General features: G+C 38.6%; 1 protein-coding gene across 5 annotated transcripts in view; it reads left to right on the top strand.

Annotated features, from left to right (window-relative positions):
• ZNF521 (zinc finger protein 521) overlaps positions 1-27,753 on the top strand; it is a 283,198-nt gene that overhangs the window by 3,078 nt on the left and 252,367 nt on the right. For all 5 annotated transcript variants that reach the window (XM_045850067.1, XM_045850065.1, XM_045850069.1 and 2 more), the window contains one exon: positions 26,549-26,728. In XM_045850067.1, the coding sequence (XP_045706023.1) occupies positions 26,549-26,728 (180 nt within the window). The remainder of the gene's footprint in view (positions 1-26,548; positions 26,729-27,753) is intronic.

Raw genomic sequence — 27,753 nt, 5'->3', positions numbered from 1 at the left:
CTACAAAGGCTTCTGAAACATCAGTAATGTGGGAGCCTTTTCATTTTTAAAAAGTTTATTGAAGTTTGCCCAATCGGTTGATTTGCTCATCCATAGCTTCTGAGTATTCAGTTCACCTGATTTTGGAATGAATTCACAGGGCAAGTTCCTTTGATTGTGGGTGCAAGTGCTCCCGGTTCTTTCTAAAGAGGATATATTCTGCACGTAGGATTTTATGGGCAGCAAGAGAAGCCGACAGTTGGCGGAGTTCGCAGGGCAATCTTGGATAAGTCGAATCGCAAAATACCTGGGACCAAGACCTGTGCAGTCCTTAAGTTAATGAACAAAAAAAAAAAAAAAGGCAAGTGAAAGTGAGCCAAGAGGGCATTTTATTATTTTGTTACGTAGTCCTATTGCAAAAATATTTAAATATCTTCTCCATGAAGACACAGTATCTGTGTTTCAACTGCCAAGCCTTAAATATTTACATTAAAAACAAAGACTTAGCTTCCATTTTCTGTGTGGGCATGGAACACAGTGGTGTTCTCCTCTGTCAGCTGCTTGGACGACTCCCAGAAGAGCAGTGGCCTCAGGTGGGCTGGCTGAGAGCTCCAGGGGTGAGAAGCTGAAGACAGGAATAAAAATAGTACAGTCCTCACTGAAGAGCGGGTCTGTGTTTCTTCAGGGTATGCATTTACCTGGGAAAATACATATTTATATGAGCGATGGCAGATGAGTAATTGTGATATTAGTAGCGGGTTTGAGAAGTAGAATGACACTGGTGGTGGCTCTTGTTAAATACCTAGCCTTCACTTATTTTTGTTTCTCTGTGTCTTCCTGGAAGAGGCTCTATTTTTAAAAATGTGTTTTAGGAGTGTTCTGAGTCTGTGGATTCCGTCCATCGTATTGTTTGGAAGGTCACACTTGGATCATACAACAGTCAGGGAAGTGTTATTATGACAAATCTTCTGGCATCATCATCATAATAAGCAATGAGCAACACTTTGCTGTTAGCAGGCATAGGAAGGCAGCCTTGGATTAAGTTTCTTTTCTAAGAACTGATTCGTAGTTTTGCAACTAAGAGATAAAAATTCTGATGTTATTAGACGAATGATAGTATTTCAAAACCTTGCAGATTACTTTTTACTAACTTGGTGGAGGCATTGGAAACCATGAAAATGCAATGTGCCCTTCTAAATAAAACATGAAGTTCTGCATTCAATTTCCAACTTGTCTCTTACATCCTTACGATTTCTTGAACAGGCAAGGATTAAAAGATATTTCTGATGTGGCTGTCACTTTTGATATCATAATTTGAAACTCATTTCTCAGGGGAGTAGTTTACATAAGGCAGGTAAAAACATTAAAACAAAAATGACAGTTAAGTTTGGAGTTTTTGTTTTTACCAAAATGCCTAAACATAAGTACTACCAGGAAATTCTATTGTAGTTGAATTTATTTTGGGCATTCTTATACATTCAGTATTTTGAATGAATAACTATATTTACTTAAAAATTATGCAGGGTTCTTTTGTTTGCAGCAAACTTTAGTGTAATTGTCCTGATAACCCACCTCCTGAGCCTGGGCGTCCCGTTTCTTTGGCTGTGAAGGACAGTGCTCTGCTTGGTCTCCTTGTCTTCCTCTCAAGTGCATTAAAACTGTGAAACACCAAAAAGATTCATTTTTCAATGTGAGAAAACTGCAAAATATATTTTGAAACATGAAACTCTTGCACCCCTTGTGCCTCCCAAAGCCCCTAGCGTGAACATTCCCTCAGCTCACACACAAAGTCCAGAAACTTACTTTGTCCTTAGAAGCTGCGAATCTTCAGAGTCACCTTTCTGTTTAATGAAACAGAGAATTGAAGCCAGTATTTGTAGGGATGGATGGTCAGACAATTAAATGAGTCACCCTTTCTACCCCATTTGTATTATTTGGGTATTTATCTCAGTTCCTGAGAGTAGACTCGGTATTTGAATAGATTACCTGACTGAAAATAGTTCTGCTGTCAGCTTGTTTTTAGAGGCAGCAAATCAGTAGCATCAAATTGGTCAATTGTGACCTATTTTTATTTTTCTTGCTGGGTCTTTATTCTGTTTCTTGTGTTGCTTCTCTGATGGAAGTTTTTCAGCCATTTTACCTGATAAAAACATTTTTTTTGAAATTTACTCCAGAAAGCACTGTAAATAGGAAAAAGTGGTCCACTGCATAAAGGTGTGACATATTCAGTAAGAGCCAAGTTATAAAGCTGGGAAGGAGAGAGGGGAGCACTTAGACATTTAAATGGCCAAGTTAAACACAAGACACAATTAGGATATCTGGACCCTAAGGTGTTCATAAACCCATACCAGGGGCCTCTTGAGAGAAATGGTGGGAACCAAGGAGAACGAGAGCCCCAGAAGTGCCTGTTTAACTTGGCTGTCACGGTAGCTAACCCTTTGTAACTTGGCACATTTTGAAGTTATCACACTTATGACTGACCTTTTTCCTTTTTCCCATTTACCTTCTTTTGTACTTACACAGGTTTTTTTTTAAAGAGGTAATTTATTTAGAAATATAATGAAGTGGCAAAAATTCAGCTCTCGATTTAAAAAAGAAATGTAAACCATAGCATTTGAATGTAAAGGCAAATGGATTTTAAGCCCATAACCTTTTGAAAGTCAGAAAACCTATCTATTAGGCTGTATTTCTCTAGTGGAAAAGCTCTTGAAATTGAAGGTGTTAAAAAAGCCACCACAGGGAGTGTGTACTGGTCCCTAAACTTAATAGGAACATTAAACTCTCTATCCTTATTTAAACACCGTATTTTCTTTTGTTTTTAGAGACAAAATACTCTGTTTCTTGAAGGTAGACAGGTGAAGTATAACAAAAAAGTATGTTTTTTTAATATTCCATCTCCATGTGTTTTATTTCTTAAAAATATAATCTTACCACTAGAGAGACTCAGTTTTGATTTTGGAAATGATGCCATAGGAAGAAGAAAATATGCCCTGAATTTGGTGTGAAAGCCACTTGCATTAAGACAGTATAAGAATTTGCTTTTAATTAAAACTTACAATATAGCTTTTCCCTCACAATTATTTTTACATAAGTTAAGCATGATTCCCCATTTTTAATAACTAGGTTTTATCCTAAGGTAAGGTTTTTTGAAGTCTCCGGGTTTTATCTGTATATGTACACATTCTTTTTCATTATTGTGAGCGCAAAGCGCCCAGGTAGTTGTGCAGCACGCAGCCACGGAGGCTTGCACTTTTGGATCTAGGTGCTAAAAAGCCTGATTGTGGGAAACACTGCAGAGGCTCAGTGTTTGACGTCGTGCCCCCTTCAGACAGTTGTCGCTGCACTCCTTTCACCTACCAAGCTCCCTCTACCACCTCTACATTATACTGACTAGATGTTGAAGTCATTACATTGATTATAGTCCAATCAGTAGACAATCCGACATAAACAAAAACAGCAATTACAGTTGGCAAGAATCCCATGAGTGCAAGTCAAAGTTTCAGAACTGATGGTCCAGTGAGTCTTTTCCAAAACGCCGGCTTCACGATTTCAGCAGTTCTGGCAGCATCTTCTTAAAGGGAGGGCACAAACATTCATAAGATTCCACTTGGCCTTAAAAACAAAAACATCTGTTTGATGCATGAGTGGATTGTTGGCTTTTATTCATCCCGCCAAAAAAGGGCAAAAAATAGGATGTTGAACATAAAAGCATACATGTAAAAATGAAATTATAAAGGGATATGAGATTAGCAGCTTTTTATAAAGCAAGCTGTTAATAATTTTCCTTTTTTTCTTTTGCCAGAGTATTCCCATATCCCTTAAAATCCATTGTAGTTATTGACAGCAGTGACATGTACTAGTGAAGACAAAATTTTTCAACTTTTGGCTTACAGTAATTATACTTAGTTCTTTTCACTTATTTGGGTCACTGCAAGTCTTGTAGCATATTTGTAGGAAATTTCTTTTCATCTTATAGGAAGATTTTTCTACCCTCCTTTTATTTTTCAAGGAAGTCTGTGAGAATTGGCTACTTGGTGAAATTCTAGTGAAATACTTGTTGATGTAAGTTGAAATGTACTGTTAGTATACTTGCTTGAGTTTTCATTTTGATGTGAAATCATGCAAAGAGGAGAAAGGTTTTTGTAGTAGAAAAGAGCAACTCTACCAAGATTAGTTAAGAATTTTATGAAAGGCCTGCTTTTCCTATTACTGTGCTTTATTAATTCATCTGACAGAATTCACATTGCTGGCTTAATGTCATTCATACTGTTGCCATAGAATACATTCTTTATTGGCTAGATTTAATAGATGCCATGTTGAGTTTTTAGTCATTTTTAAGAGAGAAAATCATTTTAAGACTTGCAACACTTGTATCATATTTTATCATGGATTGTTAAAAATGCTTTTGGATTAAATGAGGTTTTGATACGAAGGATCTCTGGCTAAGTATTTTCCCAGGTGTATTTAAAATTTTCCCATTGACTCCTGTTGTATGTTCAAAGGTTAAAGTTAGTTGGGGTCGGGGGAGGGGGTGGAGTATGAAACTTTCTAATCCCATTTCAATTAAATCTGAAATATATTCCTGTTTTTTTTTGGTTTGGGGATTACAAGGTACAGTAGCTAGTATTATATATACTTTGTTTGTTGTAATGAAAGTGTGCTTGTCTGATTTAATGTACATTCTGCAACAATGTTTTTACAAAGCAATTATAACTTAAACATTAAAGTTAACATTAGTAAATTTAAATAGCTCTGTTATAGTATTAATCAAATAGTGTAAGGAAAGCTTTTAAATGGTTTAAATAATTATGCCACTCTTGGCATAAAAGCCTGACACAAGATAAATCTTTGAAAACTAAGTAGAATCATGGCTTTTTTTTTAATTTTAATTTTAGGCAGCTTGGGCTTTTAGCATGCATCACATTCTACCTCTAGTATAAGTAATTATGCCAGTTTAGTAATTATTAGAGATTAAAGAAATTCAGTAAGATACGAATTCTTTAAAACTTCAGTAGCTTCAGTTTTATCAGGGATAATGATTATACAGCAGCCATCCAGCTGCCTGGGGACCGTGCCGCAGCTACACGCACGGGGCTGATCTTGGGGGTATCATTATAATGGCAGCACACACTGCAGTTGGCATTTCTATTCTAGACGTCTGCTTGCAGAGGTTTCTAATTTGGTCATTAAAAAAAATTCCAGATTCAAATATGACTGTCTCTAGAAACTCTTCTTTCTTAGAAGATTAAAAAAAAGATAAATGTATACATTTATAAATTATTATCATTGGACACTATACATTTTAATTTCATGGGGTGGGAAAGTCTTTGAAAAATCTTGAAAAGAAAAATAGATATGTGAATGTGTTCATTGCATGCATGTTGAGAATGTATTAAGTACTTAAGCCTTGTTTTCACATGAAGATGATTTGGTTTGGAAAGCATGTTCTATTCATACATGAGCATAGCTCCCTCAAGCTCAGTATGGCCAAGTGATTGACACTTGGAATATTCACTTTTATAATAGTACAGTTTAGTGGAATTGCACTTTGGTATTTTGGTTGCGATCAAATTTTTTACTTATGTGAAACCAGAGGTTTTATCTCCTCAGTTATAACAACTCAGTATGAAATATACACATGAATAGTATACATGTATGCAAACATACTTAACATTCTATTTAAAGTACATTTTGCTGAGCAAATCCATATATGCTAATCACTTTTTAAGGGAAAAATTAGATTGTGTTGAATTTTGCCTAATAAAAATTGGTATTAATGTAGAGAGTGTGATTTCCTTTTAGAAATTAAAGTCAATTTACCATTGCATGCCATTATTTTACTATTTTTGTTACCCTCTTTCTTTTTTCTCATGATTGACTTTTCCAAAACTTCTTATGCCATGAGTGTTCAATGAGAGATGTATCATATTGAAAGCCATTTGCCCGATGGGAAGGAAGGAGATAGGTGGCTTTCATTTGCGAGTACAGACAGTGCCATACGAGTATATAGTCATACCGAATACATTGGTGAAAACCTTTGGAGAGGTCAGGAGTCCAGAAGGTGAATTAGGAATTGCTATACTATATGGGGTGCTGTGACCAGGAACCTAAAATATATTACAATGTTTTAAATGATATATTGATTTTTAGAAAAAATACTAGCACTTAATACACATTTTTAAATATTATTCTTTTCCTTCAAATAGAATCAGATTAGGTCTAGTAAATGTGTGAACAAGATTAAATAGTAATTGCTTTCCACATTCCTAACAATTTAGCTTGTCTCCATTGTTTTAAGGATTATTAGATATATGCTGTCTAGCACTAGTCTCACACTTTTATCTTTTCTTATTTTTATATGTTAAAAACAGTCAATTAACTATTCAAAAACAGTGCTCTACCAAGAACCCAAACAATTGGAAAACAGTGCCATCATGAGTTTACTTGAGTGTTTTTTACTCACTAGCGGACCTGTGGAGACTGAAGTTGTTGCACGTGTTAGGTGGAGTGGTTTGGGACTGTCAGTGTGTCATACGCAAAGTCAGATGCAATTTTTACAGACAAGAGGCAAGAGTTAAAAATTGTGGACTCGAGGGAATGCATATTAATTCCTGGAAAGAGTTGAGACTAAAAACAAACAATTAGTGATGGTCATAAGCATTGCGATTTGAATGGTAGTGTGAGGAAGGAGGTGGTTGCAGAGCAGAGAGGGCACAGGGGGCCAGCTCTGATTTGCTGCCTGCACTTTTTGGCAAGCTACTTGCCCTCTGTTCTCTAGGACTCCGATTTCCTCTCTCTTAAATGAAGGGGCCCATTTCGTCATTTAGGAAGATTTTTTTTCTTTCAGTGCTTGTTTTGTGCCAGGTACTGTACTTCTTAGAATTCAGTTGTGAACCACCCAGACATAGTGTTGCTCTTATGAAGCGTATAGTCTAGAAAACTGGACGAGATTTTAAATGTCTTCCATTGCTTTTTAATTTGGGGAAGGAAGCAATGCAGGTGGGGAGGAGATACATGTAAATAGTATATTCACTTTTTCAACAGGTGGAGTCAGTTAAAAAAGTTACATAAAATGAGTTTCAAAAACATTTTGACACCAAAACTTGGGTGAGCTATACTTTTTAAGAATGGTGATCTATGTTTTCCCTTATAATTCAAAAGTTAAATGCACTCATTTGAACTGAAACTACTAAATACAATATATAGAATATTTCTAGCTCTTTTGGATTTAGGTCATGGATTATGCAAAATCTTTTACCTCTCCTAAAAGATCTGTGTAACATTGTTGAAAGTTAATTGTGTGACACTGAAGTTAATTTTTAACAATTTTTAAAGAGTTGATGGCATCCTGTAAGATAATTGGAGCCTCTTGGAGAATGTATATGATGTTGATATTTACAAACTGCCAAACGAAACCTCAGGTTGGAATCCCTACTACATAAAATTGAGGTGAAACAAGTCATGAGGAATTCATCCCATTAAATATTCAGGAGTAGAACACTGAGGAAGCAAGTTGATATTGAAAAGTCCATAGCGCAAGTTGGATTGTTTTTCCCCTGGGCGATAGGTAACTGCTTTGAGACAAACTTCCACAAAAGATGTTTTAGGGATACTGACATCGGGTGTCTCAGTGGTCTTCATGTTCAGCGATGGGAGTGCTGAATGAATGGTGATGGCGGGGTGTGAGTGACCGAAGAGAAAGATGATCAACATGAAATCCCTTTTGCCTCCTCCAAAATCATATAGGTCATTTACATAAGTATTGTATCATTATAGCAAATTTTCAATATTCAAAATAAAACCATTACAAGATAATAACATCATTTTATAGCTCCTGTTAAGTGTAACTGTCTTTTATACTGGCTGATTTGCATATTCGAAACGCAGTATGTGTGTGATGGGCTGACAGACCCCTGAACTCCCTCTTTGCCTGTGTGTCCCTCAGGCCAGGAGCGTGCTGAGCCGGGCATCTCACCTAAACTAACTGCTCAGTAAGCTTTTGTGGAGTCAAAACCACTTTAATTCTTAGGAAATGAATGACTCCTGAGTTCCCGTCGATCACTAACATTGTAGAATTCTCATGCTGAGAAATTGTAATTCTTGCAAGTTGATCAATTAATTCATATTAATGGGGCAGGCATGCTTTTTAAATTGATTGAGTTGTAGCTGATGGAACAAAATCAAACAACAGGGATTAGATGGTCTTACTTTCCACTATGATTTCTTGTCCAGAGCTGAGATGGAACTAATAATTTAGGAAGCTAATATAGAAGGATGTATGTATTACACGCTGAACCATTCACTCTGTTCAAGTCCTGGAATTTCCATAGTGCAGTTTGTAGCTTCTAGGTGAGAGCCCTGGACCACTGACCAATTTGCCCCATTAGGGGTTTGTCTTGTGTCATTGGGAGCAGCCCTAACAGCTGCTTTGTACTAGAAATTGTATGTATGTGTGAGTGAGAGACCAAATCCGTTTGCCTGAGTCTCAGGTGCATATTTGCAGTGGGATGGATATGAACCTGCAGTAGTACTAATGTTTGAGCCAAGGTCAAAGTGTGCTGCTTTAAGGACAGTATTTTAATTTAGTTTGACTTACACTTGGAGTCATCTTCAATTCACGTTCATCCATTTGTCCAAATGCTGGTACCATTTTCCTACAGCAGCACATTCCACACTTTTAATGATTTTCATGCTTCACTTTGAACCTGCTCTAGGCTTAGATTGTGGATTGTCAAGTCAGTTTTGTATAATAAAAAGGCTTGGATATTGTTTTCATTTCCTAAGACTCATCTCACATCCCCTGTGAGGCTTTTACTCACTCACCTGAGTTAACATGACTCTTTTCTTTATTATCACCTCTATACTTCAGATATCATAGCAACTGTGGCACTAAGTTGATTTTCTGGTTTGTAAGCCCTCTGAAAGCAGGGTTCTGTGTTTCTTTTTTTTTGAATCTCCATAACGTATAACTAGGTTGTTAACAAACAAGCACACAAAAATGCAAATATGTTAATTCATTCATTTGTGTAATGAACAGATATTTGCTGCAGGCCCATATTTATTTACCAGTCCAGGAGTGCTGGGAGTTGGGGGTGCAGTGAAGGAGACAGATACGGTCTATGTTCTTGTGGAGTTACAACCATACAGTAGAAACACATTAAATGGACAATTGAATGGGTGGTAGTAATTCACAGTTATGTAAAGGGGAAGCTCTGGGTGTTACTAGACCATCTCACAGATGTGAATATATCACGTGTATCCATGAGGTTAGGGAAGGATCCTAGAGGAAGCACCTTCAAAAGAAATCTGATGTTTAATATGTTTTTGAATGAAACCTATTGAACATGGTCATGTATTCTACAGGAATTTCTATTTAGCCGCAATTATTGGGTCAGGGACTAAAAATACAAGACAGTGAGGAGTAAGGTAGATCCAGTTGCTCAAGAGTTTCATGGAGCTAACAGTGTATGAGGCCTGTTTAGATGATTCTTCATATCTCTCATAATGTTGTTTAACCCCACACTGCACTTAGTTTTGCAAAAATAGTATACCTTCAGTTCATACAAGTGATATCACTTTTATATTATTTGTACACAGCTTGTGTGCAATTTTTACACAGAATTTTTGTGTAAAAATTCTGGCTGTCCTTTGTTCATGGGCCTGACTTTTCCACTCTAAGTGCACTCCCCTAACTATATCCATTCAGTTTTTCATCACTTAGATCTATTTATTCTTCCAAAAATCTGGACTTATTCTAATTTTTATAATGCTGTCCAAATGCTGTATTAACACATTTTGGTTTCATAAAACAATTTAACAACTCCCCTTTCCATTCATTCATAGATAATCTAGGAAAAAGTGTACAAATCATCTAGCAATGTGTTTCTATTTATGATCTTTGTAAATTCTTAGCAAAATTTTGACATTGTGGAGCTTAGTAAATGATAGAATATGACAATACATCAACAGCGCATACTAATTTTCTATTGAAAAGTTGCATAGAAAAACTGTAGAAGAAAACAGTAATCTACCTACCTGTACTTTCCTTTTTTTCCATTTTTTTAAGTCATGTATTTTGGATGTTTTTTGTTGTCTCTATTCATGACAGTATTATTGGCAAAGTTCCCAAAAGTAGTTTATGAGAAGATGTTTAAAGCTATATATAGCCAGTCTTTACCACTGTCCACATAATTCCCCAAGCCAAATCTGAGTGAGATGCACCCAGACCCCGGACAGGCTAATCATGTGTGGCCCCACCCTTTAGATACCTCTGTCATGGTTATTTAGAAAGGATGAGGATTCTAGTGGTGATGTCCTCAGGCAGTGAGCTGGACCATTCTTAGATGGCAACATATATATATGGGTGTCTTTTCTTATTTCCCCCCAAAAAGTGAGAGCTGTCTACATTGTCCTTCCTAGCCCTTCCTAAAGACATGTCCTAGAAAATTCTCCGTATCAATCATTAGGACATCCCCTTTATTTTAACAAGTCTACACTCTCCAGGGGTCCAGGGTATGATCTTCTGTCACTTACTTAGCCCTTCCCCCATGGGGGGCCATTTGGTTGTTTCTTGTATTTACTTGTTGGTGTTTTTACTCTTTACAAATGTTGCTTTAAGGAACACAACACAATCTTGCTGATATGCATGATTTTACACTCACACACGCACACACACATGTATATGGGGTAAATTCCTAAAAAAGATATTGCAGGGCGAAGGGAACGGGCATTTAACACTTTGATATATATTGCCAGTGTGCCCTCCACAGAGGGAATACCAGTTCTCACTGCTGTTAGCAGCAGGGTTAGAGGGTATTGCATTTAAATACCTTATTTTTACTAATGTGGCTTGTGAAACAAACAAACTGGTATTTCATTGACATTTTAATTAATATTTCTATAATTAGGAACATCTTTTCATATGTTTATACACCATTTGTATTTATTTTCTGTGAATTGCCTTTTTATTTCCTTCTTTTGTGTTTTGGTTTGAAAGAGCAGCTCATGTTATTAAGAAATTAATCCTTTGTCTGACTTATGTGCAGCAAATATTTCCCCTAGTTTGTCTTTTGTCTTTGTGAGTGGAAATTTTTTTACTTTTGGCCATAGAGAAGTTTAAAATTTTTATTTTCACTTTTGACAGTGCTTTTCCTTGTAACTAACAGATTTTGTGTCTGACATAGGAAGATGTGTGTTTGTTGTATTTTTGCTTTTTGTTTTCCTAACCATTCCTTTAGTTTTGTCCTCCCCATTACACAGGCTGCAAGGCTTTGTCTGCCCCTGCCCCGCCCCGCCCCCTCCCATGTCCCCAGCATCTAAGTATAGCTCTGGAAAGTCAGTAGGTACTCAGCAAAGATTAACTAAACTGGGTCAATAGAGTATGGTGGTTAAGAGGTGGGGTATTAAACTAGGCTCAGTAGGTTGAAATTCTAACTTGGTTGACTTTGGGCAATTTGTTCCTATTTCTAAATGTTTAATTATTTTTAGATAGAGGGGAAAGGAGGAAGAAAGAGAGGGAGAGAAACATCAATGTGTGGTTGCCTCTCACATGCCCCTTACTGGGGACCTGGCCTGCAACCCAAGCATGTGCTCCAACTGGGAATTGAACCCGTGAACCTTTGGTTTGCAGGCTGGCGCCCAATCCACTGAGCCACATCAGCTGGAGCACGTTGGGCAAATTATTAATTAGTTTCTGTAACTGTGAAGGGTAAATACTACCTAATTTGTAGGGTTGCCATGAGAAGAGTTAATTCATGTAAGCTCTTAGAATAGTATCTGGGAGACAAGAAGTACTTAGGATACGGTTCTTAGTTTTACTTTCAAAGGTTTTCTCACTTTTGTAGGGAAATTCTTCATCCTCTGCTATGCAGTTCCTTTCTATTCCAGAAAATTGCTTTTCTGGTATGCTTTAGGAGTGGGGATTTCGAGGTACCTGGGTGGTTGGACACAGCCATTTCAGAGACCCATTTTGGGAGGGTTCCTTGTCTTTGCTGGGTTCAGTCGGACTTGGGACAACCCCTCACGCTGGCCAAAGCAGGGCTAGATTCCCAGCTCCTCTTTGCTTTGCCAGTGTAGAGAGAGTTCTCAAAGAGAAATTCCTGCAGAAATTCCAATTAAAAGATAATGGAACCATAAAGTGGAGCTAATTAATTTTAGAGCCTCTGTCATCTTTTTGGTAAGTCAGGTCTGTGTCTTTGAGTTCTTTGTAGAAGGGCCATGCTAATTTGCAAAGGTAGGCTAATTGTTCTTGGGAGAGGAACTAGAGACAAATAATTCACATATCATTATGAAGATTTAATCATAGTAGATTTATTAATAATCCTTAAATTAAAAAGGTAAATCTGGGCTTGGGTTTACAAAGGAATTAGCTGAACAAGGGGATGATTTTCTATATTACTATGCTCGTCAGTAAACTTATCTAGAAGCATTTTCTTGTAGACTTCAGCAAGGGATTTTGTGTTCTCCAGAAGCACATGTGAGTACAGAGTGTGAAGATGGAGGGAGAAGGCAAGAATGTGTCTGCCGACTGCCTCGTAACTACTGGTCTGTCTGGCTGTGTCTAGCTGCTGCTTTAATTTTATGGGAAACCTTATTGGGGGCAGAGTGTCTGAGATTTCTTTCCTCTTAATTTCTTCTCCATTCTTTCCTGCAGTAAATCCTAAATACTCAGTTTGCCTTATTTTTATTTTCCTGGCTTCCCTTCCCCTGCTCATTCAGTCGCCAGCACCGCTCTCTGTGTTTGCCTCATGAAATCACTGGGTCCCCACTCCCAGAGCGCTGGGCTCTGGTCGTCCCTTTGGGCCTTAGAGACCCAGCTTCTGTCCTTGCCCGCTGGTTGACCTCAGCACTCATTTGTCTGGTGCTACTCTGTGTAGACACTCTTTTTATTTTAGCTATATTATAACTGTCATAAAGTTGTCTTTCCATGTGGACGAAGTCTAAAACCTTAATATATCCAATCGTATGACTTTCAAATATCCATTTATACTTTTTTCTTCAACCTTAATGCTAAATGAAGTGAAAGAAATAGTAATGAAAATTGGAGTAGAGAGAGTCAAGAGGATTGTGTGAGGCCACTTTTAATGAGTGGAATATCCTTAACAGATAGTAAGTGACAAAAGAAACTCCACTTCAGTGTAATTTAAAATAGATGTTCTAGAGAATACTGTAGAAAGGGTAGATTGAGCTAGGTGGTAGTTTGGTTTCTGGATGGGTCGGCTGTTGCTGGGACTGCAGATCTAGGTAAGGGGCGCAGTGAGGTGCAGCGTTTCCAGCGGGGCAAGGACACTAGATCACCCACCTGTCCCATAATCGGTGAGATACAAAGAACTTTAGGACTCTGTTCCAAGTCACTCCGTGCTATTGCGATAGGACAGAGAGGAGAATCTCAGGCTCTTGATTTCTAATTCTAGGAATGACCTTTCATTGCTGAACACATTTTAAACAATGGAAGCAAAAGTGACTTCCCCCACCCCCTCAGACTCTTTACAAAAGCCAGCATCTGGGGTCTGCTGCTGTGTGAGAGCCCCTTTCTTATTCCAGTTTTAGCTGTCAGGGTCTCTGGGTTTGGTCCTGTATGCACAAGCAGCATGTCCCATTGACTCGACCCAGGGGACTCTGTACCTCTGTTTGAATCCTGCATGGTATTGAAGCTCTCTAAGTGTCAGTTTTCTTACCAGTAAAATGATAAGAATCTACTCCCTTTAAAAATTTTTAATTGTATTTTTTCCGTTACCATTTAGTCCCCTTCTATCCCCCTCCCTCCCCACAATCAGCACACTGTTGTCCATGTCCACGTGTCCTTTTTCCATTTTGCTCATTCCCTCCACCCCCAAAATCCACCCCCTTAGCTATGAGTTTGTCTGATTTTGCTTGTTAGGTCAGTTTGTTCATTAGATTCCACATATGAGCGAAATTGTATGGTTTTTCTCTTTCTCTGACTAGATTATTTAACTTAGCATAATGTTCTCCGGTCCTTCTTTATTGTTGCAAGGGGTAAAACTTTCTTTTTTTTTACGTGGCTAAGTAGCATTCCATTTTGTAAATGTCTGGTAGTTGTTCTATCCATTCATCTACTGATGGACACTTGGGCTGCTTCCGTATCTTGGCAATTGTAAGTAACACTGCAATGAACATAGGGGTACGTACTTACATTCTTTCAAATTAGTGTTTTGGGTTCCTTCACTTTTATTCCCAGAAGTGGGATAGCTGGGACAAAAGGCAGATCCATTTTTAATTTTTTGAGATAACTCCATACTGCTTTCCACAGTGGCTGCATCCATCTGCATTCCCACCAACAGTGCAAACGGGTTCCACATCCCGGACAGCACTTGTTGTTTGTTGATTTGTTGATGATAGCCATTCTGACAGGTGTGAGATGATACCTCATTGTAGCTTTAATTTGCATTTTTATAATGATTAGTGATGTTGAGCACCTTTTCATATGTCTGTTGGCCATTTGTGTGTCTGCTTTGGAGAAGTGTCTCTTCAAGTCCCACATGATTGATGTATTAGGTAAAAAATACTAGAGGCTTCACAGATGTGTGTTCTTAGGAAGTTAGGAACTACTAACAGCTTTTTATTATGGATGAAGTTCATGGGGAAGCTGAGGAAATAGGCACATTCTGCCCTCTTTATCTGTCCCTCTTCTGCAAAGTCCTGAGCAGTAACACAGTTCTGTGGCTGTCTTACCTCTTTGTGTAGAGCAGAAAATTTTTCCCCTTCTGGAGAAAGCCTGAGAGGAATTGTGTAAGTTTTTGTGTCCAACTTTTAGTAATCGTTCTGTACAATAAAAGGTGGGTAATGGAGCTGGAAGAGAGGTGAGTTTCTTCTTTATGCTGACTGGGCCCCTATTTAATATTTCCAAAGATACTGTGTATCTTTTTCATTTGATCTTAAGTGAATCTGGTGTTATATTATTGCCATTTTATAGATGAGGAAACTGAGGCAGAGGCACTGTGCTCGTCCAGTTAGCATGGCTAACATAGAAAAGGAATGTAGACTTCTGGCTTGAAAATGGTCAGTCTTGAATTTCATGATTTTCAAATAAAAGAAGCCAGAGTTCATCTTAAACCAAATCAAGGGGTGGAAATAATTATTAATCTTCCGGCCACCGCATCTCTCCTCTGGTGTTTAAGCATTTAGAACTCAGTTCCCTCCCATAGTCCACCCCTCCCCCATCCCCAATTTACTTTTACAAGAAAAAAATGACATGATATTAGTTATACCTGAGAGAGAATTGAAAGCTGTGGCAACCTGACAAATCCCACATTGTTTGATTAAAAGCTTTGGCTTCTGCTAAAAGAATTGCATGCCTCAGAAAGCTGATCTGGAAGGTAGGTGAGAGGAGGTGGCTGTGGGTACTGGAGCGCGGGACCAGGAGTGCTTTCCCACTGCTGGTGAAGTCTCAGCAGAAACGCCTCCTCCCAGATGCTGAGCAGACTTTCAGAGGTCTTTCTGCTCAGCAGACTCTGGCTGCTCTCACTCAGAGGCCAGGTTCGCTAGGGTGGAGCCTACCAGTTCTGAGTTGTAGGAAGAAGTGAGTGGTGTTTGTACCTCCCAGATTATGGCAAGGGGTCTGCCTTTGGTTGAGTAGGCTTCTGGTAATGTCACATTGGCTGTTCTAAATACCCTGTGGGGAGATGCTGGCGAAGAACAAATTCCTGCATCCCACAGTTAGGTGACCATCCTGAAGCAGTTTTCTTTCTTTGGAAATATGCCTCTTTTTCATTCACATTTTCTTTGGTGCTGTGAGGAGGTGGGCACACTGCTTGGGGATGGGTTGGCCCTTGGACTGGTGATGGAATTGGGTACCACCCATCACCATCCAAAAAAATAAAATGACTCCAATTCTGAAGTGTTATAGATGGTACTTCAGAGATGGCACATGCTGTTTTGGCTAAATATAAAATTCAAAAAGGTTGGATTCTTAAAAATTATAAACAGCAGTAGAATTGACTAGATTGGTTTATTATTCTTTTAAGAAAATAGGATTAGATCTGGCCCTTTCTGGCTCATCATTTGTGAACATGCTCCTTCTCCACATATGTTCACTGGACATTATGTTTCAATATGCATTTATATATATGTACATATATATTTCTACTTATTAAATCAAGTGGTGGAAAAGCAAAATGATTAATAAATATGGGTATTTATCAGTCATTCTCCTCTATGTGTAATTGATTTAGTTGATTTTATTTTTTTATATATTTATAGGTTATCTGATAAATCATCATTTGAAATCTGTTTATATATAACATATATACCCTAAAAATATTTAATATATACTCACACTGTCTTGAAAAGACAGGATTGAAACAATATAAGTGGGAACATATTCCCATGAATGACTATTAATTTATAGTTACTAAGATAATGGCATACACGTTCACTTGCAGTTCTTTCTGGGTAGCTCTGTAAATTGTGTATTGATTATGCTAATGGCACTGGTGTCTTTATTACTTGTCTGCAGATCCATGCAGATTAAATGCACTTTGGCAAGGTTGTCATTCTGTAGGAAAAGTGAATTTTGAAAGTCTTGTTTTGGGAGAGATTAAGTTAAAACCAAAGAGAAACAACAAAACTCATGGAAAAAACTGAAGGAATTGTGTTCTAGGAAATGAAAAGTGCAGTTACAAAGTTAAAACTGATGCTTTTTTATTTTCTTTGTTTCAAAGTACTTAAGGAAAGTGTTGCAGAAATGGTACTAAATCAATAATGATCTATTTTTATGGTTTATTTTTGGTCATGTGGCTTTTCTTGTTTTGTTTATCAGGCTGAAAGAACCCTAGACATTTAAGGTTGCATGTATTTTTAAATTTATTAGTCCAACTAGAGGAGAACAAAATGACTTTTTCCAATTATACATAAATTCTTTTGTATTTTGTAATGGCTCATTAATCACAACCTCACTCCTTGCTCTGATCTTTCATTCTACAAACATGTACCTAATTTTGTAAATTTTTTTTGTTTTTCCCTTCTTTTGCTGAGCCATCATGTTACCAAAGCAATTGTTTAGACACCACTTTCTTATCTTCCTGAGTCGGATCATGTCTTAGAAATGTGTGTCTTCCACTTGTGTGCCAGATGGGAAAGAAAAGCGAAGTTTTTCATGTTTCTGAGTGACACAGTCCCATTTAGACAAACCTGCTGTTCCCTGCATTTCAGATATATCGTTAGAATTAAGAAGAGGAACCTCCCAAATTTAAAAATAAAAGTAAAGCTACTAATCAAGAAAATTGAGTGATGATATTGGCATGATTTTTGTGAATGAGATTGGATTTTATCTTCTGAAAATGTAGGTGCCAATGTAAGAAGACTGTTACATTGTAGCAAGTGAATGTTTCTTGTTGAAAACAAAAATCAGAGAGCTGTGTTTTGGTAATTGTTAAGATAGTTGACTTTAAGTGTCCAATGCAGAAATATTGTTACAAGTGGATTGGTGTTATAGAAATAGCTGAAATAACAACAGTTGGTGAAAATATTGGCAAGTGCACAATACGATGTTTGGAATAAAAGGCTCTTTTTGCCCCAGATTTTTTTTTCTGGGTGGAATAATGCTGTGGTAGCTATCCGGTCATTATGCACTAAAGATTGCACATACATGCTTTTAAATAATTTGTGTTCCTCCAAAGTGGATTTTTAGCAGTTTAAAATCACTTTGCTGTAGAGAAATTAGTACTTGTATATCTGTATGTTAAAAATATTTTTTTCATAGTATTTTTCTTATATAAGATGGAAGAGACGGTCTGTGAGGCTCAGTTTAAGACTGGGCAGAGGAATGCAGCAGTTGGCTGTGTTTGTTTCGTATGGAGCCAGGCACTGGAAGAGATTCAGAAGGGCCAACAGCGCCCTCACCCTCACCCTCACCGTTAGCCGTCGGTGTGGGGCAGCAAGGCCCCAGGGCGGTTAGAAGAGTGAAAAGTCTCCAATACGGCCATCAGACAGATGCGTGCTGAAAAGTCTCCCCAAAGAAAACAGAACAAAACAACAAATGACAAAAAGACTCCATGTAGTTCACTGTAAGTCCTTTATTTAGGAAGAACTTTGGTGGGATAATTTTCCTTAATTTTTAGCTTAGATGGGTTGTATTTCAGTGACCATTTTAGTTCTCTTCCCATCTAATATTTGTCCTGTTGACCTGTCATTGTTCTTGGTGGTTTCTTCCTCTATTTTCTTCCATAAAGAGGCTCTACTCTTTAAAGTAAATGTTGTAATATGTTTATTTGTGTTTTATTAAACACAAATAAATTATTAAAAGTAGTTGTCTAGTGTTAATACATTGTCTTGTGAAAAGAATCATGAACTGCATGTAGAATTGTGTTAATAAAAATTAATGGTTAATGTTTTTTTAAAAAAGAATAAAGAGATAGTAGAATCAATATCTGTTTTTGTTTTTAGTCAAATTTTGCGTTTATTTTTGCTTGGCTTTGTCTGTGTTTAAAATATGAGGAAAGTAAAATGAATCTTACCAAAAATCTCCTAAGTCCCAAGAAGTGTCATTGGGGGCCCTTGGAAATCTCTTACACTAATTTAAAAAGTTATCTGGTGTAACTGTGTGTTTCTGGCCAGTCTTTCTCCAGCTTGGCTTTATTGGGATCATGGATAAAAAAGGAAATCTGGGTGTGAAAATAGTGAGGAAAGCAAGTCATTAGCCTCAATTAAGATACCTATTTAAAACCAAGGCAGTTCCTAATTTCAGCTGGGTGAATGGCTCCAGCACACCTGACTCCTGGCTGCCAGTGAGATGCCTCCTCACCTTCCTGTGCCAACAGTAGTCCTACATCCTCTAGACCCTGTTTCTGTGGTGGCTCCCCATTTCTTCCGTTCTGCCACTGACTTCACTTCTTTCTTGTATTGTGTCATGGCCTCCAGGAAGGTCTCCCTGCTTCCAGATCTGGTCTGTTGCCACCCTATCCTCTCAGTTACCAAAGAGGCATCTTTCTCAAATGTAAGCAAGATTGGTCATTCTTCTTTAACTCCTTCAGTGACTTCTCATAGCACAGCTATTAACATTTGGACAGAACACAGTGGTTCCTTCGTGATCTAGCCACTTGTCCAGCTTGGTCCCTGCCACTGCTCCCTTTTTTCCCATTGTATCCAGTGCCCCTCATTTGCATAGCACAGAAGAAGTCGCACTTTTTGGGAGGCATCGTGTTGTTTTTGTGTCTGTGCCTGTGCACGTTTCTTCTGTGTGGAGAACCACTTTCTGCTTGTCCTCAGTGCTGTTCATCTTTACCACTTGGTCCACGCTTCCCTTCTTTGATACAGTTTTCCTGCCCTGCACCATCTGATGTCAATAGCCCTTTTCTGTGGGTTCCTGTGTCTGAGTACTTATCCTGTCTTCTGCAGTCATGGCTTTACTCGCTTGTTTCTTCCCCTGCACTGGCACGTGCCAGCCCTTCTCCCGTGGTGACGTATGCAGGGAAATGGTGCGCTGTGAATGGCACACTGGGTGAGGGGGTGGCAACAGGGCTGCAGTTCCCAGGCACCCAAGCTTTTACTTTCAGGGCTGAAAGGACAGTGTCCTTTAATACCTGAGCCCACTTACTATTATTTTTTAACCCTCACTTGATGGTATGTTTATTGATTTTAGAGAGAGAGGAAGTGGGGGAGAGAGAAAGAGAAAGGCATTGATGTGAGAGAGAAATATTGAATGGTTGCCTCCTGTATGCACCCTGACCAGGGATCAAACCCACAACCTAGTCCTGTGCCCGGACTGGGAATCCAACCCACAACATTCTGATGTATGGGACAATACTCCAACAAACGGAGCCACCTGGCCATGGCCCAAACCCGCTTTGACCCACCAGCAGAGTCTTAGACCAGTAATCTTCAACTGTTGTGCTGCAAGAATTTTTAAAACATGCGAGACCTGACTATATTTAGTAAGGGACATTGATCTATTTTTCCTTAGATTGTCAAATAAAAAAGTGACGGCGGCTGTCACAGCAGTAGCAGTTTGGTTTCAGTGCCCTGTCTTCAACCATAAATATATAGGTCATATAATAGAATTGCATCTTATTGGCTATGGTGCATAATTAGGTTGCATCTGATTGGTTAATTCTTGGTACCAGAAATCCTTATATATACTTATAAGCACATGATTTTCTAAAAAATCACTTTGGATCAAAAGGGTAGGTGATTACTATTATTATTTTTTTGTAAATCAAAATTATACTTATTTTTTGGTCAGATTGGCAAACAATACACTTTTTGGTGTGTTGCAGAATTTTAATAATTAGTTTACGTGTACCACGAGATGAAAAAGGTTGAATGGTGCTGGTCTTGGACTCGTCGTCCACAGGGCCTCAGCCTGCGTGCATGCTCAGGGAGCGTTCGTTTACAGAGGTTGTGACCCTCTGGCCATAGTGATTCAGCTTGAAGGTAAAATGACTTTAAGGCAGGAATATGCTTCTAAATAATGCTTTATGTGAAAGTTGGAGTGCAAAATTACTTTCTTCTAAATTTCACGTTAAAGATAAAGAAGGACTAAGTAGAAGAAATTTGGGTTGTGATTGGAAGAGGAGGAACTTTTCATTTGGTTACAAAGTGTGTGTGTGTGCACACGCGCACGTGTGCATGCGTGCGTGCGTGCATGCATTTAACCTCTCCCAAGGCTAATTTCTTTCCTTCCACTCAGCATCCTCCTACAAGGAATTTCATTGTAGATAGAAGAGTGGTAATGAATTTGCATCTGGCATGATCTCCTTAATAGTGGTGCGTCTGTGATAGTTCTCTCTGGTCTTCAAAGACCATGATAGACCTGTAGAACAAACGAGCAAAACCACAGACATTCTAAACTTCAACAATGTGCTTAATACAGAGATAATTCTTTCTGTCTGGGAAGATTTTATAGATAAAGGAGAGGACAGGTACATGAAAAGGGTTTTCTTTTTTTTCTTGTGAAACAATTTAATGACTTTCAGAGAATAGACTGGATAGAAAATAAACTCTTCAGAAAAAGGAAAAACAGCACACTTTCATATGTTACCACATGAGCTCTTTGGACCTGTTGGGTCCAGCTGGGTCCTTGCCTGGGATTGCTCTTGCTGTCTTGCCCATGTTCAGGATGCTCATCCTTAGCCACCTCCTTAGCCACCCCACCAATTGCTTTTGTCTTTGTTTTGTTTGTTTGTTTACCTTTCCCTGACAGTGGAACAAAATGAGGCAGCAGACCAGCAAGCGGGCATGGGCCAGACGGCCGCACAGGCTGGTCATGCTGCATTCCTTCATCAGAGCCCGCTTGCCATTTTATAACAGTGTGCAATTTATTGTCCCTAAACCTGTTTTCATCTTGGGGGATTTCAAGTTAGAGTGCACATCTAGAGCCCAGAAAGCACAAAACAATGATCCCGCCCTTTGGTTTTTGAAAACTGGGAAGGCTGCGTGCTCCTTATTAACCCTTCGTAGCCTGAAGGTTACTCTTCTTGTGTTCTTAAACAGTGTGAAGATGAATCAGTGAAAGTGATTTGAATACACTCGTAGGAGGAGGAGTGCTTTTAGACCTGGTTTGCTCCCAACAGATAGAATCCGGTTTTCTTTTTAGGCACAGGACTTCTAAGTATGTCAGCTGACGCCAGAGGGCCAGTGTCTCTGTGCACGTGAGCTTCACGTGCCACGTCGGACAGTGGACAGTTATTCTGTACCAGATGCTGTTAGCCTGAAGTGCATCATTTATAGTGATTTGGAGGGATTTGAGCTGAGAACATATATCTAAAAAATTTTTACTTACTTATTCATCACAGAGTTCCTGAAAATAAGACATTGGATTTTACCATGTGTTTTTAAAATTAATTTTCAGAAGTTATCCTTGGAAGAAAGAACTTAAGCAGCTGTTGAAAGTAGCAGAAACATTATATTTGTACTCATCCAGTAGTCGCATAATGTTGGTCCCACTTTTCCTTGAATGTTTATTATCTGTGGTTGTAGGTACTAAGATCCAGGAGGTCATGGGCATTGCAAAGAAGGCAGGACTTGTTTGTTTTTGCTTTTTCTTTTTTTTTGAGGCAACATGCATTTTTTAGTTGGTAGTTTCTTGAACTTAACCAGTAGTGTGTAGATGGGTTTTACATTGAGTAATTCATGTCATAGTTGTTTAATTTGGTGAAAACCTGGCAATTACCAGAGAACAAACTGTTAGGAAATGGCCCAGTTGTGTGTGTGTGTGTGTGTGTGTGTGTGTGTGTGTGTGTGTATAAGAGGAGTATTTTGGGTTCATTCATCTCTCGCCAATCTTAGTTGTTAAGTATCTTCTTGTGTTCATGTTTACATCATCCTCAGAATCTTGTGTTTCTGCTACTCTCATTAAAACTGACTCTGGTTTTTAAGGTAGGGCTTCAGGCTTGCAGTGAACCAGGAAAAGCCTCATTTATATCTCCTGCAAGAAGGACAGAGGGCCTGCACTGTGTACTGGCTGCCAGAAGTTTTTATAGTAATACTTTGTATCTAGGCTCTGGCTCTTACCATTAAATGTGCTTTTTATAAAGTACCAAGTTATAAATGTAGTGCAGCTACGGCATATTAATCTTACTGCAGAGATTTAATGAGGCAGTTGTTTTGCGATGGACACTATTGGGAGCAGAGAGCGACAGAGTTTTACTTTACCACTGAGCTGCAGAAATATTCCTTGCCTGGTAATAATTATAACCACATGATCTCTTGGTTTTTCTTTCTATTGCCAGTGCTTTTCCATGCAAAAGTGGCTTGGAAGGAGGTCCATTTGTAGGCAGTGAAATGGATTGGAAATTGGGCTGTTTTCTCAATGGTTTGACATTTTCGCTTTGATCAGGAATGGGATTCTTGTTGCACAAGGAGAAATATGTAAGATGAGTTTCAAGAATACAGATAGTCTTTGCCAGTCCACTGAGATGGCTTTTAGATATTCATTACTTTTACTTGACTTTTATATAGGTTATAAAAAGTAAATGTGGTGAAACCTCATTTTTACATGGACAGAATAGAATTTCTGCTGGTTGGCCTTAAACTGATCCCACACTTGAAATTAATTGAAGTCCGGGGTTTATGGCCTCCAACACTTTCAGGCCAGTGCAATTTTTCATTTTCCCCAAAGTTGTAATTTTATTAAACCAAGTTGTAGCAATAACAACACTTACGAAGAGGAGGATGAGAAGTAAAGAACCACCTGCCAGAGAACACAATAAGAGGAAAATCAGACTTCTTTTAAATTTCCATTTATAAGTCATGTTAACAAAATTGGAAACAGAAAGCTGCCCTTTATTTTTGTAATAATAATTGTGTCTTTGTTCCAAAATTAAGCCTTTTTATCCAGGTCAGGACACTACAAATCCAGTGTTTCATAGCAGCTTTTTGAAGGGATCAGGGGAAAGCTGGTGTGCAGGTGAGGTCTGTGTGATGGCTGTAACAGGTCTGGGGCATCCTTCAAGCCAAGGGCAGAGAAAAGTGCCTGCAGCTACGATGGGGCTTGTAGTCCCCATGCAGGTGGGGTGTGGATATTTGGAAGCACTGTCCTCTGGGTGGGTTTACAGCACAATGGTAGAGTTGGAAGAACAGTCGTTCTTCTTGCAGTGGTGTTGGGGGCAGGGCAGTACTTACAGGCATGGGCCTTGTATTTATAACCCCTTAGGTTGAAGTCAGAGGTTTGAATGGCTAGCAGAGTAATACAATTATTTTTTATGATTGGATCTCAAAGGACTTTATAAAAACTACATAACTAAGGCCATGTGCAATTATTGAAGTGTAGCCACCTGTGGGAAAGAAATGGTCGACAATGCAAGCTTTCTAGAATCTTCCTACATCAACTGACATCAGGAACAGAGACCCATAACACAAATAAACACATCTTTTGAATGGGAGAAAAAGGATTTTTCATGGAAGTGGAGACTGGAAAAAAATCTGCTTATGAGAAGAGAGGCTGAGATTCCAGCACTCATTACGCCAAGGCATCTCGGGCTCTAATCGCACCCACCCCCCAGAGGGTCCCTCTTAAGTGGTGACCTAAAAACAAATTCGCCAGTTGGCTGGAGCATGCATCCTAAAGTTGCAGCACAAGTGAATAAGCTTGACTGACTTCAGTCCCCGAAGGGTTCTATCTGTAAATGCAGAAGTGGAAACAAAAACATTTTTTATTAGCGTTAAAATGATCCTCATTTTAATAACTAGCCCCAGTGTCAGGAGCATGGACTGGAGTTGTACTTTAGCATTTAAGAGCTAAAGCATCATGTTTGCATTCTTATTTGTTCGATATTTTTGATATTAGATGCATGTAAAGTGTCCATAGTCTTGAATAATAAGGAAGGCAAGTTTTTATCATTTTTTCTCAGCATACTGCTTGAAGTATTCAGAGTGTTTCCTTATTTAAAAACAAACAGGCCTGCAAACACGATGTGTAGCATTTAAATAACGGTATTAAAATGCAGACCTAGCACCCACGCTTCCCTGAGTGCTGTCATTTTTATGAGAAACTGGAAACTCATGCTAAACAACTGAGAGTGTCCAGTGTGTGCGTGCTGCCTTCCCAGGAGTATTTAACGTGTGGGGCCAAGTTGCTGCAGTTGGGGCAGTTATTTAGTTTCCTGAATTACTATTCTCCAATTTGGCAGTGTTTTACCACTTGGTTTTATTTTTTTGGAGATCCTTGAACCATGACCCATTTGTTGTATTTGTGGTTGTAGATGAAACATTTGAAACTTGCCAAGTCAAATGTCCTGTATCATAGAGTGTCAGTTATGGAAAATGTAGGCATGTAAGGTACTTTTTGGTTTGGGGGTGTCTGCTCTTTGACTTGGAGGTTTCCTGTTTACAGAAAAAATACCAGCAGAGGACTTTCTTATGGACTCCCTGCCCCCTCTTCTTTAACTTCTCATCATCATTAAATAGTATTTACTAAGCACTCACCTGGACACGATGCTGTGCTGGGCAAAGTACAAGATAAACGAAAAAAGATCCTCTGATTGCTCTCCCAGGAATGAACAGCCAAAACCCTAGTATGTCAAAATGGGCACTGTGGAGAGTGTTGAGATAATAATTTTCCAGATGGCAAATCAACCCAAATTACCAATTTACTTCAACAGTATGTTCTTACGGAAAACAAACAAGCAAACCAAAAACCAGACAGATACCGCTTGCTCTTTGAGATGGGAATTCTGCTTTTTTCCATAAATCCAAGAGACCATTACATACGTTGACTTTAGGTTGATCTTGGCACACCTGAGCCATGTGCAGAGTGGCAATACAGTTCAGCCTATTGCCGACGTGAAGAAAGGCCTCAGAACAACTGCCCGTGGAGCGGGGGCACCCAGCTTGTAGAAAGAAGTGAGGCTTGTAGAAGGGTGTTACATGCAAGAGAGCAGAAAACACTTTCAGACACTCGCTGACTTTTCTCAGAAATCTGGACGAATTTGCTTTCTGTGAATTCCTGATTGTAACATTTCAAATATGTATCCTCCCATATTAAAAAAGTTTGACTACAGATAATGCATTACATGTTTCTTAGGTATTTTGATACGACTCTTTTGTAACTATTTCAGTAACTGCTCTATTTTGAGACATAGTTTATTTCTGACTGTGGAGGACTTTTCTCTATTAGAAATTAATGTCTTGTAAATTAAGTCAGAGATTATATTGTCGTAATTACCCCAAAGAGGTGTATTCTCTCTCCCTCCCTCCCCAGCCTTTGCCTTCCCGCACAGGGGATCAGTAGCACCACAGTGTTTGGGGGTCCATGGTGTTTGGACTTCTCTAAAGTCCAAGGACAGCATGAAGAATCAAAAGTACCTTAAGGATTTATTGAGCTTTAAGTGAACACATTTCTTGTGTTCCACTCACTTAATTCCCCATGGCTGTGTGTACAGCATGTTTAGGAGTAGAGTGGAACTGTTTTTAGTTCTTCCATTATTTAGCTTTTGACGTTGATAATGCCAATTCAAGTTGCTGTTGATTTGATTACAATTTACCATTCTTTGGATATTTTGTTTCATTTTTTGCTGTTTTTAAAAACGAGACATGCCAACATACTTACACTTGAATTTGTGTTTGTAAGAATGTTTTGCTGTGTGGTGGAGCTTATTTTGCTATCGCTGTCTAGCAAATAATGGGGTAACTGTGTGTTTTGACCAGTTTATAAGTAAAGGTCAATTTTGTGCATATGGTAATTAGCTTAGCTTATTCTAGACTTTTGGTTAATTCTGGTAATTTCCCGTGAAAGAGTATGTTTAGCAGAAAAGGAATTCATTCTTAAGCACAGTGTTTTTTTCCCCTTTTCATTGGAGACTGTTTAATTTTAAAAGTGGCTTATCTTTTTTTTAAGCAAAACCCCCTAAAAGGCCAAGGGCGGTAAATTATTTGAAAGAGAAGATGGGGAAAGGGCTGCATGGTGAAGGAAAAAAGTAAAACTTCCAGTCATCACAAACTAAACATTTTTGGGAAGACTCAGTTTTGATTCTTCTGTAATAAAATCTGCCATAAGGCCCTCCCATTGCAGCTTGAAGGAAAATGGTGTTTTTGTTTTTGGTAGCAAGAAGATTAAATGTTGCTTTAAAAGAGCCTGACTTTAAGCCCTATACTTACAGTCTTGATCTTTTTTCAGACCCCAACTGTAAACTTGAAGACAAGGCTGAAGATGGAGAGGCGTTAGACTGCAAGAAGAGGCCGGAAGACGGAGAGGAGCTGGAGGACGAGGCCGTGCACAGCTGCGACAGCTGCCTGCAGGTGTTCGAGTCGCTGAGCGACATCACCGAGCACAAGATCAATCAGTGTCAGCTGACAGGTAAACACTACTTATCCCTTCTTGTCTTCTCATACTGTTCTGTTTCTGATTTTTCAGTTTGTTCTTTTTTTTTCCTCTTCCAATTATTTTACCCCCTGCCCTTGAATACCTAGGTAAGTCTTGAAGTGCTTTAGAAAGAATTCTAAGATGGTGGTTTATAGCAAACCCAGAGTCACAATCTGAGTGTTTAGATTTTAAATTGTGCCTACATTTTAATTGTATAGTACAATGGGTATATTTTAGTTAACATTCAAAAAGTTACAGTGATGCCATCTAGTTGCTAACACCGGGTGGCTAACATACAATTTAAAAATACCTTTTAAATATTTTTCTTCAAAGAAATTTAGCATGCATTGGTTTATTTTAGTTTATATATCGTCTCCTCAAGGGAACTTTTTCTGGTCCTTCTCTGCCTGAGTTCCGTGCCTTTTTCTGTTCCCATAGTCAGACGCTCCTTGAATATCATAGCTTGCACCGAGTGTGTTAACTTGGTCATCTCCCTCCTTAGTATGAAAGTTCATGGATGGCAGGAACGGTGTCTTACTTACTATTGTGCCCTCTGAGCCTTTGGCCCACAGTAGGTGCTCAAGAAGGCACAGAAGCTGTTCTACTCTGCAGTTCATGGGAAGAATCAGATTTGAGATGGCATGAAGCATGGCATGTTCAATTTAATGGTTGGAGTAGCTGAAGCTCAGTTTATGAAGTTTCTACTCTCTTTAAAAATATGTCCTACAGAAATGTGCTGTGTGAGACCAGGTGGGATATTTAGATACTATTTTTTAGATTCATGTCATTTTCCTCTTACTGTTTGAAGCTGACCCTGCTCTTGTGTGTGTGTATGTGTGTGTGTTTGTAGATCTCTTTCTCTCTTTATCTTATTTTTCTAGCACAAATTTTTCTTCAATTAATCATGTGTAGGAAATACAGACACCTTTGTTCTCCAACTGTTTTCCACAGAATATTGATACTGTAAGATTTTAATAGGTGTTTCATTTTAATCAGATTTTCTGACACATGATTGTGGA

Source organism: Phyllostomus hastatus, unplaced genomic scaffold (genome assembly GCF_019186645.2).
Source record: "Phyllostomus hastatus isolate PE091 unplaced genomic scaffold, TTU_PhHast_1.1 phas_contig_80, whole genome shotgun sequence".
Classification (NCBI taxonomy): Eukaryota; Metazoa; Chordata; class Mammalia; order Chiroptera; family Phyllostomidae; genus Phyllostomus; species Phyllostomus hastatus.
Note: the sequence above shows the minus strand (reverse complement) of the source record. Positions and strands in the feature narration are given on the sequence as shown.